Below are 17,357 nucleotides of genomic sequence, written 5' to 3'. Positions count from 1 at the left end.
AATTACACCTACTTTTCTTGACTAGTTATAGTCTTTATTATTCACTCCATCACATAATATAGTGCCCCACTAACATAAGAAAATTCATCTCACTCTTGGTATAATTATATTAAATTTTTTTTTGATATACCATGAGATGAGAACTTTTTTCCCTCAACTATTTCCCTTTCCTTTTTATTGAAGATCTTGTTAGTTTTACAGAGTTACAGATGACACAAACTTTATCAAGCAAATTAAAATGCAAAAAATGCAGCATTTGTACAATCCTAGAAAGTTTGCATAATATCTGTCTCCATATAGCATCCATGTTTTTTGCCATTTTAATAAAAAAAAAAAAAGAAATGAAACAAAAATCCAAAAACAAAAGATTAAAAAACATAAACCAGATAACCTCCTGTTATTATAAACATACGAATTGAAAAACTCCTTAATCTATATAACTACAACCTTCAACACCCAATTAAACAAGGGAGTATTGTTCTTGATATATAAGAACAGATTGACTATTCAAAGAACATATGACTAAGCAGTCTCATCCCAATAATAAACTGCTAAGCACCTCAAGATGTAGCATCAATACAAAACTCAACAGCCTCAAATTAATTTGACTTTAATCATTGTCATTTGACATCGCCATAGGCAGCTTGGGTGTGATTTCCTTTCCAAAGCTTAAGATACTCTTGTGAAACTGGAAACGGCTCCCAAAGGTTTATTAGTCAAGATTTCCAGAAGGATTTGGCCAAATGGAGAGGGGATCAGTCTCCCATCTGCTACGTCTATGCCTCTATGGCTCTATGATAGTGATCCATTTCAATAATTTGTTCATCAGCGGTTCCCTAACCAGCCTGCCACCATCCCCCGAGCCTTAGATTGTAGAATTCATTGGGGCACAAAGACCTATGTGATTTCACATTTCAAACCTTACAAAAAAATCAGCCCTGGGAGTCTGATTTTGTCTCTAAGCTGTCACTGGAATCTGTAGCAGCACAAAGTGCCTTCCAAATTGGCAGCAGCATCTTAAGCGGGGGTCGCAATGTCTGGCAAAAGAAAGCAACAATCAGTGGCACACAAGAAACAATAGTACATGCATAGATAGCATTCAGAGATATTTAACCACTAAAGCTAAAGAATGAGCGAGAGGACAGATATAGCATACCTTAAAGACTAGCCTCAATTCATCTTCTTCACGTAAAAGTAAAGCCAAGCTCCAATAACACGTCACTGGAGTCACACATTCATTCAGAATAGGCTTCAATATCTTGTCAATGGGGACAAAGCAATGGACAGCTCTCCCACTATGAGCAAAAACAGGAAAAAAAAATATGAGTATAGATAAAAGACCAAAAGAAGTAAAGTTCAAGCCAGACAAGATTCAGCCAAAAATGTTAACAGCTACAGCATAAGATACTGTGAGCTGCGTGCAATAAGTATTTACAAATAATCAAGATAATGATTCATCACTACCATCTCTAATTTCTAAATACAGGTTTAGGTAGAATTCTAGTCTAAGCTGCACATTGCAACCTTTTTCATTTTGCCCTTTGCTAGGCTGACCAAGCTTATACCGTCTCACACTCTCACTAGTAACTAGTTCACTACCATGCAAAGTGTTGTCCAATTACAGGGAAAAAAAAATGATCCAACATAATTTCACACTACATTTTGTGTGCACTTCGTTATCCTGTATGCACTTTGTTATTCTGTATGCACTTCATCAAGTGTATTCTAGACTTTTTCAAGACCTCATCCTTTTTACATAATGTTACATAAGACAACTTTGTATAATCTGTGTAGTTCAGGAAAAGTACCTTCTATAATGGGTTTCGAGTTGGACTCCAAACGATGGAATGATCACGACAGACTCTGTCACATAAGAAGATGGAAGTTAGAAGAACACTTATTCTTTAAAAACCTGCTAATTACAGAAAATTTCCTTCCAGACATCAGATAGAAGCAACATTCTACAACATTATTTTTCTCTTTAGGATTCAAAACAACAAAACTTATTCTTCCTCCGATCAATATGGCAATTCCCTTCAACAAATGAAACTCGTCTAGTATTTTGAGCAAATATATCAATCCCCTACAGGATCATGCAATCAAAGAGTGTAATTAACAGAAAGCAACCAAACAAAAATAAAATCGAGTGCATCCTCAGTTCCCTCACCTTTCTCAACAATATTCTTACGCAATAATCTGAAGACGACGACACCAATAATCAAGTACAAAAGAAGAACAGAAACAAGCATATCCTGCAAAAAAACCGGAAATCGATTCAAAGTCTTTAATTACAGTCCAATCTTAGTCCAACATAGACTAATAATTGCATAACAAGGTGACAATTCAAGAAACACGAAGCGACATAGCTCGAAAATTACACAAGCATACCTGTGTTAGTATAAGATACAAGGCATTTAACAGTAAAACAACAGCTGAGAAGCAAGCAAGTATATTCCATGGACGATTCTTCCTGATAATTACATGATGAACATCAATTGTTTGTGAAGGCCATTTTCCAGCCTCATGTATGTACATGTATTTTGAATTGACAATGCGTTTCTCAGCCATTGCAAAAATCTGTAAATTATTCAATACTTCATCAATTTATTCCAGAAACTCAGCAAATTCAAAATCTGAACACAAATATTACATAGAAATTGAAAGATCAATCAATAAAATAAATAAATTTCAACCTAATTTCGTTAATTTCTGGATTTATACATCAGATGATATTGAAATGAATCAAATGAAAATTAGAATAAAAAAATTGAGTAATGAATTTCATACCTACAGGTTGAAATTCGCCGAAGATTAGAGATTAACTTTTCTCTCTCTCAACAAATCTTGACGATAAAGAAGCCAATGGAGGTATATGGCGAGGCGGAGGTGCCTGGGTGGTTCTGCGGACGACGGCACCACCGTTATTACCTAGTTCGGAGAAGCACACTTGATATACAGCTTATTTTAACTCTCAAGGACAAGGCATACCGGGTTCCGGCCACTATTTATGACTCCTAAGGCCTTAAGACATGATAATTAAAGATGAATTAGATGGTTCCGGACACTATTAATGACTCCCAAAACCCTTTGGGAACCTTTGGAAGTATTTGGATGCATAATCTCGCCGGTTCAAAAAATAATATATGGAAGTAAAATATGAAGGCTATAATACACGAAATCAGAGCGATTTAGAAGGTGTCGGGACCCTGTGTCGAAATTTAACGGAACATTACGGGATGCATCACGGGGTTTATAATGTAGTTTCAACCCATATAAAACCATTATTCGTCTACGTACAGGTGAAAGCTTATCGCAAATATAAGAGGCGTGTACAAAAACGAGTAAATTGACTGATATAAAGCAAATTGGATGGTTCTACCCACCCAATTGGACTCCCGGAGGGTGATAGCGACCATGGTAAAAATATGGGCAATTTTTATTTCGGGGCGAATAAAGGTCAAAAAATTCCAAAATTGAAGGCTATTATCCATGTTTTTTGAGGAATTTTTGAGGTTACGGGGTCCGGTAACGAAAAGTATTGAGACCCTAGGGTATACATCTTAGAGTCATATGATGCCGTTTGGAATCATAAATGACCATTATATAATGTCATAGATGTCCGTGGTAGACTTTAGCTCAAGAAATCGGTGCAAGTTGTGAACGGATAAATTGACCGTTTAAATGCAAATTGGATGGTTCCACCCACCCAAATAGACACCCGGAGGGTGTTGGGGACATGGTAAACATCTGGGAAATTATTAAAGGCTATTATCGACGCTTTTTGAGAAATTTTTGAGGTTACGGGGCCCGATAGCGAAAAGTCTCGAGACTCTAAGGGTATCTCTTAGGGTCATACTACCTCCGAATCTTTTTAGTTGACACGTATTCCTTTTTAAGAAGTTTCTTATTAGTTGACACGTTTCTTTTTTGGGTAAATTTTTTACCTTGCATTTACCAGCTACCCTACTTGTTTTTTCATTCTCTATCACTCTCTCTCCTCTCCTTTATATTTGTGCCTATATCAAACGCGTCAACTAAATAGAAACGGAGGAAGTATAATGCAATTTGGAACCATATATGACCATTATATAATATCATAAATGTCTGGGGTAGGCTTGACCTCACGAAATCGGTGCAAGTTGTGAACGGATAAATTGACCGTTTAAAGGCAAATTGGATGGTTCCACCCACCGAATTGGACTCCCGAAGGGTGTTAGGGACCATGGTAAAAAAAAAAATTCAAAAAATTCCAAAATTGAAGCCTATTATCCAAGATTTTTGAGGAATTTTTGAGGTTATGGGGCCCGGTGGCAAAAAGCCTTGAGATCCTAGGGGATACATCTTAGGGTCATATAATGTCGTTCGGAACCAAATATAACCATTATATAATGTGATAAATATCCATTGTAGAGTTGAGCTCACGAAATCGGTGCAAGTTGTGAACGGGTAAATCGACCATTTTAAGGCAAATTTGATGGTTCCACCCACCCAATTAGACTCCCGGAGGATATCAAATACCATGGTAAACATCTGGGCGAAAAAGGTCATATAATGACATTTGAAATCATATATGACCATTATATAATGTCATAAATGTCCGTGGTAGGCTTGAGCTCACGAAATCGGTTCAAATTGTGAACAGGTAAATTGACCGTTTTATAACAAATAAGATGATTCCAACAACCGAATTGGACTCCTGGAGGGTGTTAGGGATCATAGTAAACATCTAGGTAATTTTTATTTTCGGGCGAAAAAAGGTCAAAAAATTCCAAAATTGAAAGGCTATTATCCACGCTTTTTGAGGAATTTTTGAGGTTACGAGCCCGGTGGCGAAAAGTCTTGAGACCTTAGGGGATACATCTTAGGGTCATATAATGCTGTTTAGAACCATATATGACCATTATATAATGTCATAAATGTCCGCGGTAGGCTTGAGCTCACGAAATTGGTGCTAGTTGGGAACGGGTTAATTGACCGTTTTAGAGCAAATTAGATGTTCCACCCACCGAATTGGGTTCCCGGGAGGGCGTTAGGGACCTTGGTGAACATCAGGGAAATTTATGTTATCGGGCGAAAAAAGGTAAAAAAATTTCAAAATCGAAGGCTATAATCCACGTTTTTTGAGAAATTTTTGAGGTTACAAGGCCTGGTGGGGAAAAGTCTTGAGATCCTAAAGGATAATTCTCAAGGTCATATAATGACATTTGAAATCATATATGACCATTATATAATGTCATACATGTCCGTTGCAGGCTTGAGTTCACGATATCGATGCAAATTGTGAACAGCTAAATTGACTTTTTTAAAGCAAATTATATGGTTCCACCCAAATTATATGGTTCCACCCACCGAATTGGACTACCTAAGGGTGTTAGGGATCAGGGCAATTATTATTTCCGGACGAAAAAAGGTCAAAAAATTCCAAAATTAAAGGCTATTATCCACGCTTTTTGAGGAATTTTTGAGGTTACGGAGCTCGATGGCGATAAGTCTTGAGACCCTAGGGGATACATATTAGGGTCATATAATATCGTTTAGAATCATAAATGACCATTATATAATGTCATAAATGTCCTTGGTAGGAATGAATTCACGAAATCGATACAAGTTGGCAACGGGTAAATTGACCATTTTAAAGCAAATTAGATGGTTCCACCCACCAAGTTGGGTTCCCAGAAGGTGTTAGGGACCTTGGTGAACATCTAGGCAATTTATATTTCCGGGAGAAAAAATGTCAAAAAATTCCAAAATTGAAGGCTATTATCCACGGTTTTTAAGGAATTTTTGAGGTTATGGGGCCCGGTGGTGAAAAGTCTTCAGACATTAGGGGATACATCTTAGGGTCATATAATGCCGTTTGGAACCATATATGACCATTATATAATGTCATAAATGTCCATGGTAGGCTTGAGTTCACGAAATCGGTGCAAGTTAGGAACAGGTAAATTGACCGTTTTAAAGCAAATTAGATGGTTCCACCCACCGAATAGGGTTCCGGAGGGAAATTTATGTTTCCGGGTAAAAAAAGGTAAAAAAATTCAAAATTGAAGGCTATTATCCACAATTTTTGAGGTTACGGGGCCCGGTGGCAAAAAGTCTTGAGACCTAAGGGGATACATCTTAGGGTCATATGATGCCGTTTGGAACCATATATGACCATTATATAATGTTATAAATATTCGTGGAAAGCTTGAGCTCACGAAATCAATGCAAGTTGTGAACAGGTAAATCGACCGTTTTAAGGCAAATGTATGGTTCCATCCACCGAATTGGAATCCCGGAGGGTGTTAGCGACCATGGTAAACATCTGGGCAATTTTTATTTTCGGGCGAAAAAAGATCAAAAATTTCCAAAATTTAAGTCTATTATCCACCGTTTTTGAGGTTACGAGACCTTGTGGCGAAAAGTCTTGAAACCCTAGGGGATACATCTTAGGTAATATAATGCTGTTTGGAACCAAATATGAGCATTATATAATGTCAAAAATGTCCGTGATAGGCTTGAGCTAACGAAATCGGTGCAAGTTGTGAATGGGTAAATTGACCGTTATAATGCAAATTGGATGGTTCTACATTCCCAATTGGAATCCCGGACGGTGTTAAGGACCATAGTAAACATCTGGATAATTTTTCATTTCGGGCGAATTTAGGTCAAAAATTCATAAATTGAAGGCTATTATCCACGCTTTTTTGAGGAATTTTTGAGTTTTTAGGGCCCGATGGGGAAAAGTCTTTAGAGCCTAGGGGATACATCTTAGAGTCATATAATATAAATTGGAATCATATATGACCATTATATAATGTCATAAATGTCCGTGGTAGGAATGAACTCACGAAATCGGTGCAAGTTGGGAACGGGTAAATGGACCGTTTTAAAGCAAATTAGATGTTTCCACCCACCGAATTGGGTTCCCGAAGGGTGTTAGGGACCTTGGTCAACATCTGGGCAATTTATATTTCCAGCGAAAAAAGGTCAAAAAATTTCAAAATTAAAGGCTATTATCCACGCTTTTTGAGAAATTTTTGAGGTTACGGGGCCCGGTGGTGAAAAGTCTTGAGATATTAGGGGATACATCTTAGGGTCATATGATGTCGTCTGGAACCATATATGACCATTACATAATGTCATAAACGTTCGTGGTAGGCTTGAGCTCACGAAATCGGTGCAAATTGTGAACATGTAAATTAACCGTTTTAAAGCCAATTAGATGGTTCCACCCACCGAATTGGACTCCCGAAGTGTGTCAGGGACCATAGTAAACATTTGAGCAATTTTTATTTTCGGGCGAAAAAAGGTCAAAAAAATTCCAAAATTGAAGGCTATTATCCACACTTTTTGAGAAATTTTTGAGGTTACGGGGCCTGGTAGCAAAAATTCTTGAGACCCTAGGGGATACATCTTAGGGTCATATAATGGCGTTTGGAACCATATATAACCATTATATAATATCATAAATGTGTGTGGTAGACTTGAATTCACGAAATCAGTGGAAGTTGTAAACGAGTAATTTGACCGTTTTAAGGCAAATTGGATGGTTCCACCCACCGAATTGGAATACTGGAGGGTGTTAGGGACCATGGTAACATATGGTCAATTTTTATTTTCGGGCGAAAAAAGGTCAAAAATTTCCAAAATTGAAGGCAATTATCCACCATCTTTGAGGCTACGCGGCTCGGTGTCGAAAAGTCTTGAGACCCTAAGGGATACATCTTAGGGTCAAATAATGCCGTTTGGAACCATATACGACCTTTATATATTGTCATAAATGTTCATGGTAAGCTTGAGTTCACGAAATCGGTGCAAGTTTGTAACGGGTAAATTGACTGTTTTAAGGCAAATTGGATGGTTCCACCCACCGAATTGGAATCCCGGAGGGTGTTAGGGACCATGGTAAACATGTGGGCAATTTATATTTTCGGGCGAAAAAAGTTTAAAAATTTCCAAAATTGAAGGCTATTATCCAGAGTTTTTTAGGTTACGGGGCACGGTGGTGAAAAGTATTGAGACCCTAGGGAATACATCTTAGGGTAATATAATGCCGTTTGGAACCATATATGACCATTATATAATGTGATAAATGTCCATGGGAGGCTTGAGGTCTCGAAATCGGTACCAGTTGTGAACGGTTAAATTAAACGTTTTAAGGCAAATTAGATGGTTCCACCCACCCAATTGGACTCTCAGAGAGTGTTAAGGACCATGGTTAACATATGGGCAATTTTTATTTTTGGGCAAAAAAGGGTCAAAAATTCCAAAATTGAAGGCTATTATCCACGCTTTTTGAAGAATTTTTGAGGTTACGGGGCCCGGTGGCGAAAAGTCCTCAGATCTTAGGGGATACATCTTGGGGTCTTATAATGCCGTTTGAAACCATCTATTACCTTTATATGTTGTCATAAATGTCCGTGGTAGGCTTGAGTTCACGAAATCGGTCTAAGTTGCGAACTGGTAAATTGACTGTTTAAAGGCATATTCGATGGTTGAACCCACCAAAATAGTCTCCCGGGGTGTATTATGGTCCATAGTAATTTGTTTCCGTGTTAAAATAAGTGGAAAATTGTCCAAAATTAAAGGCTAATACACCATTTCGGATCAATTTTTGACATTTTTTCGAAAAATGAACTGAATGTGTTGGATGACTCTTAGGATCATATAAGGAATTTTGAAACCATAAAACGCAGATTAAGATGTCCATAAAGTACCAAGAATGAGTTTTGACTCTTTTTAAATTCATGAAATATAGTGTTATATAAGTATAATAATGTGTTATGTGACTTGAATATAGTGATGTCATATATTTATAATGATGTCATATAACTATAATGAAGTGATGTGATTTGACTATAATGATGGCATCAAAGTATATAAGAAGTGAGGTGACTTGACTATAATGATGTCGTGCTATGAAAATAAATTTTTTATGATGTGAGGTCATAATATGACATGAGTTGACAATATTGATGTCATAAAAGTATAATTATGCTATATAAGTGATGTAATATGGGTAAAATAGTGATATGATGTGATTTGACAATAGTAGTGGAAATGAACACATTATATGATATGATGATTGATTTGACAATAGTCATTGTTACTATTCACATGTGTGTTGATTTGACAATAGTGACTATTCATTGTTACTATTCACATGTGTGTTGATTGATATGATGTGTGATGTGTTATATTGAGTTGATTGATGTATTTGAACAAACTACTCATATTTTTATGTAAGTATCATATCTTATCTCATGTAAACAATCACCAACAACCCAAACTGTCCCCAATCACCCTATTTTGGGGTCAATCACCATATTCTCGGTCCCGGTCTCGAACCTCGAAAAAAACACAATAAGGGAAACATGGGATGTAAAAAGTGTTAAAATCCCGCCCTACCTCTTATTCCCCACATTTTCCCCATCTTCTAGAAATATTTTTATGGGGCCAACAAAAAATATTTTTTGGAAAAATAAAAGTGTCAAAATATAGATTAATACTCATTCTTTGGATTCCCATGCTTTTTAAATTGAAGTGGATGTATTCCTCAAAAAAAATTTAAAAAAATACGTAAAATAAAAAAAAATAAAAAATAAATAAAAATTAGTTTGGAATCATAATATCCATATAACTACCACTACCACTACAACTACAACAAATATTCGAATTAACCATACATAAACGAAAATCAATTGTTCAAAAAAAAAAAAACCAAAATCAATCCTAGGAGTATATTAAAAGTTCTAAACCTATCTTTATGACCACTAAACCCCCCGGCCACTTCAAATTTTTAAAACAATTCCCAAAATTAGTTCAGAATTATGGATTATAGTGTTTAATATTGGACAATTTTCAACTTTTTCGAGAGCAGAAGAGAATGACGATGAGGTGCTTCTCAAAGATTCCACAAGATCACAGGAGGCCATTTGACATTTTGCTACTTAAATATTAATAAAGCAAGTTATGTACATGTCTCCCTCCAATAACTCAAGACTACCACAGACCTTTATGTGATCAATCAGTAATCGTATATGATTTTAAACAGCAATATAGGAAAGTAAGTCAATGAAGGGTTCATGTAGTAACCTAGGGCTTCACAGAGTCCACAAAACAGTCTCTTTCAAAAAGAGCTCTGATTTGAAAGTAGCAAGCAATTATCTTTAGCAATACCCACAAATTCCACTATATCCCCACTAAAAATCAACACATAGATCAATAACTATAAATATTTAAAATTAGCAGCCTTATAATCTGATTTGAAAGTAGCTAGCAATTATCTTAAATTGACTTAGTTATCTTAAAGCAGCCTTTTAGACTTAGTTATCTAACAAAGATAAATTTATAGCACTAATTCACTAAAGAAATATAATTATATTTAACTTCAATGGAAAAAGATTTAATGTTGGCACCCTTCTTGAACACTGAACTATTCAAGAGTAAATGTGCTACTCCCTCCGTCCCTAAATTACATTCCTCATTTCTATTTTTGGTATTCCAAAATTACATTCCTCCTTTCTATTTTTTGTAAGTTTTTTTTAGTAAATCAAGTCTCTTTTTTTTGTTTTATATTTAATGCTTTCTCACTCATCCTTACCTAATCTCACTCATAATTCTTGTGCCAAATTATAATGAATATGATTGGTTAAAATTTTCAATTAGAAGCATGTGATTGGTCCTTTTTTTTTTTGCAAAGGATTGATGACATGTCATGAGTAATAACTAATCTATCTTTGTAATTCCCATAGCATTATCTAATCATTGTTATTTGTCTTACTCATTCCTCCTTAATTCCCGTGTAAATTTCCAAAGAGGAATGTAATTTGGGGACGGAGGGAGTGTTAAACTTATCAATCCTCACCTAATTCAAACTATGACAGTATATGTGCACTAATAAATATATATATCCAAATTGCCAACTACACATTTCAAGTTGGATTTAAGAGACCTCAAGTACTCCCTTCCTGTCAAGTTTTGTTGCTATTCGTAACAACTTACCCAAATTTCTAGAATATCATAAGAGATAATTAATATCTTATTATATCAGTTTCATACCCCTGAGCAATACAACGAGCTCAAAATTCCAAAAAAAAAAAAAAAAAAAAAGGAAAAAAGGTATAAGCTAAGTAAGAAGTAAGACAAACAAAATTCAACCAAATTGTAATTAACAATATAAAATATACACACTTAAGTAGTAGATCTTCATATCTCTGTATAATCAATTGTAATTCAACCAAGAACTCAAATAAAGCACAGGCCATGAAAATTTAAAAAGCACATGCAATGGCGAGAATTTCAACTCAAAATGCCAAATTCCCAAACAATAACATGTTAAACCAAAATACAATTTACAAATTAATTAAAACCCTAAAATCAATTGATAGATCTACATACCTTTGACAGGTCCTATGCAGTTGTCGTTGGTCGTCTTCACCTTCGCAGTCTTCACCTTCGCCGTCACCGTCAGGAGAAAAGAGGGGTTAGCAAAGTGGAGTGAGAACTTTGTTTTTTGGGTTTACAGAGAAAAGAAGGCGGAAATTTTAAGGCGGGTTAGTGAAATGTTCAGCGCGAATACTCGAAATTTTCATGAAATAAAAGTTGATGCTTTTTTTTTTTTAAGAAACCTCTTGATTACCTATTCTCCAATTAAAAATTAAAATAAAATTAAACTAAGCGATGGATAACATTATTCTGTCGCTGCTTAGCGACGGGATATTTTAATCTGTCGCTAAAGTTATCGATGTATATAATATTTTTGTCGCTGACTTTATTTAGTGACGGATTTTTATAATATTGTCGCTATATTTCCGTAGCTAAAAGGCCTAATTTTTGTAGTGGAGGAAGCAAGTAATTAACCAACATCTTCTTTCAAAAAGAAAGTAATTAAACATATATGAAATTGATTTGAGAAGAAACAATGCAAATCCATTGCGTTAAAAACTAGCACATGGGAGTACAAATATATAAATCCCATGCATAACATAGACACAAGCCACACCACTCTCCACTTCTCCAGTTAGCGGGGAGTTCTATAAAATTAAAAAGTTGTCATGAATCCACCAAGGAAATATACAGTTCTAATATATCAGACTTCAAATACTGAAACTAAATCCATTAACAAATTCACACACAAAGTTTGATCAGCTGTATCATTACAGACTTCAGAAGAGCAACCGTGAACTATCAGGGCGTTGTTCCAAAGGTTCCAATTACTTTCTGAGGGGTGTCACTACTGCTACCTAGCTCAGTAATCTCGGCTAGAGACCCGGCTTGGCTTCAAACTGCAAACATGGTTTTTTCCATGAAAAATAAATACTCCGGTATATAATAGCAAGCACGAAGGATAAAAGTCAGCCAGTCATGCTGTAGTCCTCTGTTGACTGATAAGAGTTATAACTACCGGGCACTTCAATCTTACCGATCAAGTCATCAATTCCTGCATTTACAAAAACAGGCCATAAACAGTAAGTACTTTGTCATAAGCTTATAACTAATAGCAACAATATCCTTAAAATGCAAGTGTATGAAGTAATATGTGGTTATAAGTTTGTATACTTCTCTTGCCATATTAATTTCAAGAAAGCATATGCAAAAATGTAAGAGTTTGCCACTAAAAGTTCTCATACACGAGCTTCAGAACTCTGCCATCGATGAATTAACATCTACCTTTCCAGTTTATCCAACAGGCTTGCTACAAGTGAGGTATTGGCATACAAGTTAACTGATAGCCAAATGAAAATTCAATAGCAGTGAAGGCACGAGCAATAGCAGCAAACTGGATTACTGGAGCCAAGATGGTTTTAAAAGGCCAAAATATTAAACTCTCAATGAAGCGGATTAAGGCAATCATGGGGAAAAAACGGCTCTTTCACCATCCCAAGGACCACTAGAACTTATTCCAATTTTCTGCTGAGATTATACCAATATACTCTGTCTTTTCAACATAAGAATTCTATCTTCTTTCAGACAGACGGTGAATATGGAACCAGAGTAATTTCCCCAGTCAAATATATGGAGAACTATTGCAATAATTAGCCAATTAATAAAGCGAGCATGATATGACTAAGCAACAATATATGTTCAATAAGTTCTTTAATATTTGTCTTGACTTCCCACAAAGAAGCAGCGATTAGCTGTGGTCAAATTTCTAAACTAAACAAGAAGATCAACAAGAGAAGCAAAATTGAAGTAATGTCAAAAAGAATTTATTAAAGTAAAGCAACAGCTCAGTTTAAAAAAATATTAAGACTGAGGGGAAAAATAATTATAAACAACCCAATGCCAAATATGCAATAATCCTAAACACAATAGAAAGCTAGAAGCACAAGGTTACAAAGTTGTGAGTCAAGATCATTGCTTAAATGTATGGCACAACTAATTTTTTTTCATGTTCTACTTCCTGAAATCTTAAGTAAGATAACAGAACTGACAAACAATATCATCTTAGACAAAAGAAAAGCAGTAATATACTTAGCCAATGTAAAGCTGGTTTATGCTCATTAACTCCTACATTATTTATTCTTGACAACAGAAAGGAAGAAGCAAAAAGTGAATTTTATAAACAAGCACGAGGTGGGGTTGGGGAAAGAACTTGTTGAACATATATAACATTCATGTAACTACATACTTGGATTCTGCATGATGCTTTCATAGAATCCTAGGTGGCTGAGACTCTGGCTCGATTTTGAACTGCCATCAGAAGCAAACACAGAATCCATTTTGCCTGACTGTGAATCGATTGTGTGCATACTAGAACTTATCTCCTGATTCTGAAAACAAGAATCATCAGTCCTCAGCATCGAGTTAGGCTGAGATTGGAAATCCTCAGGCTTTGTCTTTTTGTCTTTTGGTGATTCTGCATCTGTCTCCACCTCTGATTCAGCATTGTTTTGTGCATTATTGTTGAGCTGCTTTCTTTTTGATCTAGCACGCCTGTTTTGGAACCAATTATAGACATTTGTTTCGGATATTTGTCCATGCTGAGACAATTCAATAGTAATTTCTTTAATCTTCTGTTTGCTTGGAGTTCCTGTGCCTTGGTCAAAGATGCGCTCAAGGATCTGAAGTTGCACTGGTGTTGGAGTCCATCGTTGCCTAGCAGTAATTTTGTGCCCCATAGCTGTGACCAATGGATCACAATACATATTTCCTAGCCTGACTCCTGTATTATTTATGAACAAAAAATTTATCATGAAGCTATGTAATTTAGGACACAATCATCCAAACCAGCAACTCAACCAAACTTGTAATGCTAACTCAGTCAACCTCCGCAACAGACATATGATTTCTCAATTGAAGGACATTTTACAATAACGATCCTGTGTGATAATTCCTCTCCAAAAAGCAATTGCCCCGAGAAAGATCGATATCATATCATGACATTCTACATTGATCCAATAGACATATGAACATTGTTTGACTGTAACATTGCTAAAAATTATCCTGAACAAACATTTAGATTGTAATTCACCATCCTTTCTTGCTTGAAATCTCCAATATATGTGAAATTGCACACATGGACCCAGCTTTCTAAAGATCAACTAAATCATAATTAATGCACACCAAGACCAGAATCCAAAAATAGGCATGGGACTAGACACTAGCATACTTAATAAATGATGATCTACCTTGACAATTGTGCCAATTTAATTCAATTCACGAAGTACAAACATACCATTACATTTATCACATGTACACAATCTCTGAACAAGTAAAACATTCCCACAACTAATTCACACTCTCCTTGTCAAACTACTCTGTCACTCGTCCCGATATAGTCGTCACATTACTAGATCAAATTAATTACCATATCAACGTGACTATTAATTCTAGAAGAAGGATATTACAGAGATGGAATACAGAGATCACATGAAAAGAAGGTGATAACTAGAAGTTCAACATGATCAATTTTCTACTTTTCACTGACAACTGACAAGAATATCACCTAACCAAATTACTACAGTATAAAATCACAGCAGAAAAATCCAATATTAAAACTTGATCTAATTACAAATACTCTTAAAATGCATATATTTGCCAGACTCGTAACCCAATGAAATTAAAAACCCAGAAAAATAAAAAGTCAAAAACCCAGAATTTGCAGTGAATAATCAATAAAATTAAATTATAAAAAATACCCAGTTCAATAAATGAAGTAACAGATAAAATAATTAGGAGCAATAAAATAAAATCAGAAGAGAGAGAATAAAAACCAGCAAGATCTTGTTGCGCAGTAATGGCTTTATGCATATCAACAAGCTGCTCACAAATTGTAGCATAAACCGCAATTTGAGTCCGAAGAATTTCAAGCTGTTCATCAGTCATTACTTTCACATACAAAACCCCATTAATCCCACCATTGTTACTCGCATTTAAGTCAACTCCGCCATTAATCAACCCATTTCCGGCGTCGTGCGGCGGCAATTGCGGCGGAATTTGCTGGGATTCCATCATCTTTTTCTCACAATTTTCCAGTAAGAGTAGTAACAGTGGTAGGAGGAAGACGAGTTGAATTGGGAAAAACTCGTTTTCTTTAACTTTTTTTTCTCTCTCCTCAAAAAAAGACAAAAAGGAAAGAGGAGAAAAAGGGGGGATTTAGAATTTATTTTTAAAGGGGGATAATTTAATTAAATAAAGAAAGAAAAGATTTGGAATTTGTTTATACTTTGTACATTTTCTACTATTTCTGGGTTTGCTGCGTAATACACCACTATATAGTGGTAGAAGAAGAGGAGAGGATGTATGTTATGAGAATGAAGGATCGTGTTCGCATGTGGTTAACTTAAACGGGCATCGAGGTCAGGGTGCAACTTTTGTCCGTTTCTCGAGAGATTTTGTACTTCTCGGGATTTGACAACACTGAATCGTATCCGAAATATTCTATCCAATATTGCATGTGTATTCAATTATCCTATCCAATTTTGTACGTGTATCCGTTTTATCCGATGTGTAATTTAGTAAATTATATCCGAATTTATTAAATTTGAGTTTGAAATAAATAAACAAATGAAACTGATGTGTTTGTTAGATTGGATGTGAGTATAAAAAATCAAATGTTTGATTTTAGACTTGAAATCGTCGAATTTAGATTAGAAATTGAATTTAATAGATTTAATGTTATGTAATAAAGACTATAGTCGGTTCAATTAAACCAAGAGTCCAAGTAATAAAATTTTGTACTTGTAATAAATTTGTCTTCCCTAACCTTTGCATAAGTTTGTGGAATTGACAAACATACTGTATGACACTTTTAGGTCTTTAGGGTGAGTCTGGACTCATTTACATTGATTCATGACCTTAATAATGGTTAAGCTCAAATTCAATTTACTACGTATAATTTTTCAAAAAATAAAAATATTTAGTGATTACTTTCAAAAGTTTGTCTATATCTTCTTTCAAAAAAAAAAAAAAAAAAAAAAAAAAAAAAAAAAAAAAGTTTGTCTATATCCAAATATCCATATTTGTTTTGGTTTCAAGTTTTTATAATAATCATATACAAAAGATAATTAGTGTATCTAATGCACTTTGTAAGTAAGTTTTGGTTTGGGAAATGAGTATGAGATTATGATACAATACTTAATTAATTACTCCCTCCGTCCCTAAATTACATTCCTCTTTGGAAATTTGCACGGGAATTAAGGAGAGAAGAATAAGACAAATAACAATAATTAGATAATGCAATGGGAAGCACAAAGATAGAATAGTTATTACTCATGACATGTCATCAATCCTTTGCAAAAAAAAGGACCAATCACTTGCTCCTAATTGAAAAATTTTAACCAATCATATTCATTGTAATTTGGCACAAGGATTATGAGTGAGATTATGTAAGGATGTGTGAGAAAGCATTAAATGTAAAACAAAAAAAGAGAGTTGATATACTAAAAAAAACTTACCAAAGATAGAAAGAAGGAATGTAATTTTGGAATACCAAAAATAGAAAGGAGGAATGTAATTTAGAGACGGAGGGAGAATGTTAAATTAGTCAAAAAAAAATTACAGCATCGTAGTAGTACTCTGGTTCCAATACGCACACATGTTCCGATACAATGCACCCAACACAGTCTACTAATCTAACATTGTACATAATTTTGAAATGAAGATAGAATATTCCAACTTCAAAACAATAGCCTTATTAATTTGTTTAGTATTAAGGTTATTTTCTAAGTGTTTGCAGTAAACCGACAAATCATGTGCACCTCCATTCCGCCGCCGTACGCCAATTGTCATTTGGCCAAATAAACCTGATCATACATGTTTTTGGACTTATTGGGGAGCGCATGTTCTATACTTCTATAATTATTATACAATTCAAACGCTGAGGCTAGGGTGGCGCATACCACGTAGTCTATTATTCAATTAGGCAC

The 17,357-nt window shown here is 35.1% G+C and overlaps 2 protein-coding genes across 5 annotated transcripts; both read right to left on the bottom strand.

Moving 5' to 3' along the window:
- Positions 1-368: 368 nt before the first annotated feature.
- LOC145601681 (uncharacterized) lies at positions 369-11,592 on the bottom strand. Of its 4 annotated transcripts, none has more exons than XM_081657736.1 (7): positions 11,386-11,592; positions 2,788-3,021; positions 2,389-2,577; positions 2,168-2,252; positions 1,809-1,863; positions 1,157-1,295; positions 369-1,037 (listed from the first exon to the last, which is right to left on the bottom strand). In XM_081657736.1, the coding sequence occupies exons 3-7, from the start codon at positions 2,566-2,568 to the stop codon at positions 933-935; spliced, it is 564 nt and encodes a 187-aa protein (XP_081513862.1). In that variant the 5' UTR covers positions 2,569-2,577; positions 2,788-3,021; positions 11,386-11,592; the 3' UTR covers positions 369-932. The 4 variants fall into 4 exon arrangements, with proteins under 4 accessions (XP_081513862.1, XP_081513863.1, XP_081513864.1 ...); XM_081657737.1 differs by having other exon boundaries at positions 2,788-2,928; XM_081657738.1 differs by having other exon boundaries at positions 2,788-2,900.
- A 302-nt stretch (positions 11,593-11,894) lies between these two features.
- Positions 11,895-15,691, bottom strand: LOC145601327 (WUSCHEL-related homeobox 8-like). The gene is made up of 3 exons (XM_081657326.1): positions 15,204-15,691; positions 13,619-14,152; positions 11,895-12,427 (listed from the first exon to the last, which is right to left on the bottom strand). Exons 1-3 carry the CDS (start codon positions 15,442-15,444, stop codon positions 12,342-12,344), a joined length of 861 nt encoding a protein of 286 aa, XP_081513452.1. The 5' UTR covers positions 15,445-15,691; the 3' UTR covers positions 11,895-12,341.
- Between the last annotated feature and the right edge of the window lie 1,666 nt (positions 15,692-17,357).

Source organism: Chenopodium album, chromosome 21 (assembly GCF_948465745.1).
Source record: "Chenopodium album chromosome 21, dcCheAlbu1.1, whole genome shotgun sequence".
Lineage (NCBI taxonomy): Eukaryota > Viridiplantae > Streptophyta > Magnoliopsida > Caryophyllales > Amaranthaceae > Chenopodium > Chenopodium album.
Note: the sequence above shows the minus strand (reverse complement) of the source record. Positions and strands in the feature narration are given on the sequence as shown.

Bases quoted from the DNA above. Each gene is read 5' to 3' on its own strand.
- LOC145601327 (XM_081657326.1), bottom strand. From the start codon at position 15,444: ATGATGGAATCCCAGCAAATTCCGCCGCAATTGCCGCCGCACGACGCC. The intron at 14,153-15,203 runs GTTTTTATTCTC...TAAATAATACAG, and splicing joins TGCGCAACAAGATCTTGCTG to GAGTCAGGCTAGGAAATATG. The intron at 12,428-13,618 runs GTATGTAGTTAC...TTGTAAATGCAG, and splicing joins AAGCATCATGCAGAATCCAA to GAATTGATGACTTGATCGGT.
- LOC145601681 (XM_081657736.1), bottom strand. From the start codon at position 2,568: ATGGCTGAGAAACGCATTGTCAATTCAAAATACATGTACATACATGAG. The intron at 2,253-2,388 runs GTATGCTTGTGT...GTTTTTTTGCAG, and splicing joins TGTATCTTATACTAACACAG to GATATGCTTGTTTCTGTTCT. The intron at 1,864-2,167 runs GTGAGGGAACTG...CTTATGTGACAG, and splicing joins TAAGAATATTGTTGAGAAAG to AGTCTGTCGTGATCATTCCA.